This window comes from Ranitomeya variabilis, chromosome 3, assembly GCF_051348905.1.
Source record: "Ranitomeya variabilis isolate aRanVar5 chromosome 3, aRanVar5.hap1, whole genome shotgun sequence".
In the NCBI taxonomy this organism is placed as follows: Eukaryota; Metazoa; Chordata; class Amphibia; order Anura; family Dendrobatidae; genus Ranitomeya; species Ranitomeya variabilis.
The window spans coordinates 779,433,339-779,436,728 of NC_135234.1; the positions used below are offsets into that span (position 1 = coordinate 779,433,339).

The 3,390-nt window shown below is 40.9% G+C and overlaps 1 protein-coding gene across 1 annotated transcript; it reads right to left on the minus strand.

The window, feature by feature from the left end:
* Positions 1-759: 759 nt before the first annotated feature.
* Positions 760-2,760, minus strand: LOC143817856 (olfactory receptor 52N4-like). The gene is made up of 2 exons (XM_077299319.1): positions 2,736-2,760; positions 760-1,694 (listed from the first exon to the last, which is right to left on the minus strand). The coding sequence occupies exons 1-2, from the start codon at positions 2,758-2,760 to the stop codon at positions 760-762; spliced, it is 960 nt and encodes a 319-aa protein (XP_077155434.1).
* Positions 2,761-3,390: the final 630 nt, after the last annotated feature.

Sequence of the window (3,390 nt, forward strand, 5' to 3'; positions counted from 1 at the left end):
TTCTGCAAGAGTTTCCGTTCTCCATTGAACTTTATGAGCACCAACTGTTATCTCCTATCTCATGAATTTAGAATTTAGAATATGATAGATCAGTCCAGTAAGACAAAGTAGCAGATTTGTCTGATACAATCAGTTTCTTATTTCCATATGTGATATTGATTTATGGAATATAAATTAAAACAATGGCTACTGTTGAAACTTAGTATACATAAATGTAAGGTCATGCATTTGGGTCAAGGTAAACAAAATATATAATTATGTACTAAACAATAAAACTTTGGGGAAAAGTGAAAAAGACTTTGGTGCATGGGTGAATGGAAAATAAGCTCAATGTCAGCGACTGGTGTCAGGCAGCTGCTGCCAAGGCGAATCACGGGATGCAGTAATGACAAGAACATAGAAATCACTCGTCACTAAGAATACTGTGTCCAGTACTGAGCACCTGTGTATAGGACTAAACTAGGGCGGCCGCAGGGAAGACCAACTGTAGTTGGACTTGAGAAGACAGGTTATCATAAGAGAAGAAAGAAGAAAAACACAACAGCCCAATGCTTGCCAGCACCAGCTTATCTTTATAACTAATGTCAGCATTACAGCAGTGCAGGGATGGACAGTACAGAGACGTGTTTGGGTTGTGCCTTCCTCTGGATCAGCACTATTGGATTACATTTTGGACCTGATGGACCTGTGTCTTAGGAGCCGCATCTTTTTTGGTCTTTGATAACACATATCCTCTAATATAAATTGTGGTGAACACTGTTAGATCTTCCTTGATTTTCTGGAATTCATTATTTTCAGCACATTCTTCTGAATTTCTTTTGTTTTGATTCCGTATATGATGGGATTTAACATGGGAGGAAAGATCAGGTAGAGAGTGGACAGAAGGATTTGGGTTGATGACGCGTGTTCCCCAATCCTCTGAGAGATAAATGAGAAAAGCGCAGGGATGTAAGCCACGAGAATGACACAGACATGGGTGACGCACGTGCCGCCAACTTTGTGCCGAGCTTCTCGAGATGGAAGCCTCAGAACGGCCCTTACTATCATGGTATACGACACGGTGATACAGACAGAATCTACTCCCACCACTGAGAAGGCAACAATTAACCCATAGAGGACATTAATCCTGATGTCAGAGCAGGAAAGCTTGGCTACCGCAATGTGCTCACAATAAGTGTGTTCAATGGTGTGGCTCCGACAAAATGGCAGCCTTTTAACCAGAAACGGGTGTGGAAATATCAGGAGAATTCCTCTTATGGTCACCAGTATACCAATCTTTGTGACAACCTTGTTTGTAAGCACAGTAGAGTATCTCAGGGGGTCACATATTGCCACAAACCGATCAAAGGCCATCGCCAAGAGCACCGAGGAACCCATAATGGAAAAAGAATGAACAAAGAACATCTGGACCAGGCAGCCATCAAAGCTGATCTCTCGATCTTTAAACCAGAAGATAAGCAGCATTTTAGGGATGGCGGAATTAGACTGGATGAGGTCCGAGAACAGTAACATTGAGAGGAAGACATACATAGGTTGGTGGAGACTTTGCTCAGTTTTTATGATAATCAGAACACAAAAATTAGCCACCAAAGTAACTAAATAGAAGAAAGTGAGAGGCACAGAAATCCACCCATGAGCATCTTCTAGTCCCGGGACTCCAGTCAGGATGAAAGAGGAAAAGCTGAGATTCATAGCTAAAAGTAATCATCACCGACTGGTGATCTCTGATGATAGCTGGGATCTTCACACATCCATCTATATGAAAAAAATCACAATAACAAATAGTAGAATAAAATTCTAATTCAACATTGGAAACCAGGTCCACAGCACATAATGAGACGTAGGGGAAGGTCAGGGCGTATTTGGTGCTTTAAATGTTGCGCCCTCTGGTCAGACTAAGGGAGGGTATGTGCAGACATATTTATCAGGTGATTCTGCTCTGCAACCCGCTTGAAAAATGCTAAATAAGCACTAAAAAGTATCAACATAAGCCCTGTAATGTAAAAAGAACTTGCTGTGCACATGTTCAGACTTTTTGAGCTTCTTTTCTCTTTAAGTTTCCAGAGACAGAAAATTGTTAAAAGAAGTGAGAGGTCTACACTTAAATTTATCTAATACAATTTAAATAAAACAACTGGCAAAAAGTTGTTAGGAAAACAACAGAAAAGAAATAGGAAAGCCACCGGGGTGTCCTGAAGAGTCTTCCGCCTGAATAACTTGCTTGCCTTGCAGATGTCTACAGACATCACATGCACATATCCTACCTTTACATAGATGTTAAATTAAAAGACTGATCCAAAACACAAATTAATTTTTATCTTAAATACCTATTTATTTTATGCCACAATATAATCTATTTTCTAATACACTTTAGTTCAAAAATCCTTATGTAATAATGATCTAGTATCAAGTCTAATAAATTAAACATTATTACATTTACATGACTACATCACCAGAACCACCAGCAGTACATGACTATATCACCAGAACCACCAACAGTACATGACTACATCACCAGAACCACCAGCAGTACATGACTATATCACCATAATCATCATCAGTTCAAGAATTCAGCACCAGAACTATCATAAGTGCACAATTATAGTACCCAGCTTAGTACAGCAACCAACTAAAATGTCTGGTTAGTTCCCATTTTATTCAGTTGTATTTCATGAACCTGCAACTTCCGGTATCTCCTTAACAATGGTAAGGATAAACTGGGGGGTGGTTTTTACCAGCCATTAACAGACTGAAGACCATACAGGAACCACAGTACTGATTAGATGCAGGCAGCAGTACTATTAAACATTTAAGCAAAGACTTAACTTTTAAGAGAGATCTTATATATTTTAAGCCCATTAATTGCTGCGGTCTGGGTGCATCACCGATTGCTCAACAGAACTTTTGGGAGTGTGAAGGTTAGACTTTTTTACAGTAACCCCTCTGTGCTCTGTATGCTCTTCTGTCTCCTGAGATGTGCATTTCAAGTTGGTCATTGGAGTGATTGATCATTAGGAGGGCGGCGCGTGCACAGTGGGAACCGGCGTCCTGTGTGCAGGACTTCAAAAAATGGCTCAAGAAGTGGTGCATTAGCATATCGAGAAGGCTCCCACTGAACACGCGCCGCCCCATAATTGTGGCAGCAGTGCGGAATTTAAAAAGAAAGGCAGGTCATTGAATAATCAGTGGCCTGTACAAGAAGCAGAGGAGGCTGGTGGTGATGGTGGGGGGCCGAGAACAAGAATAAGACCCTGCCTCCATGTCCCGCCCCGAAGCACACAAGACGTCATTTTATGAGAACTTCATAATGTGAGTATTACACAGCCGCTGAGCGGAACCTTCACATCAGGTATCACATTAATCAGCATCACCTTTAGTTTATAGGACTCA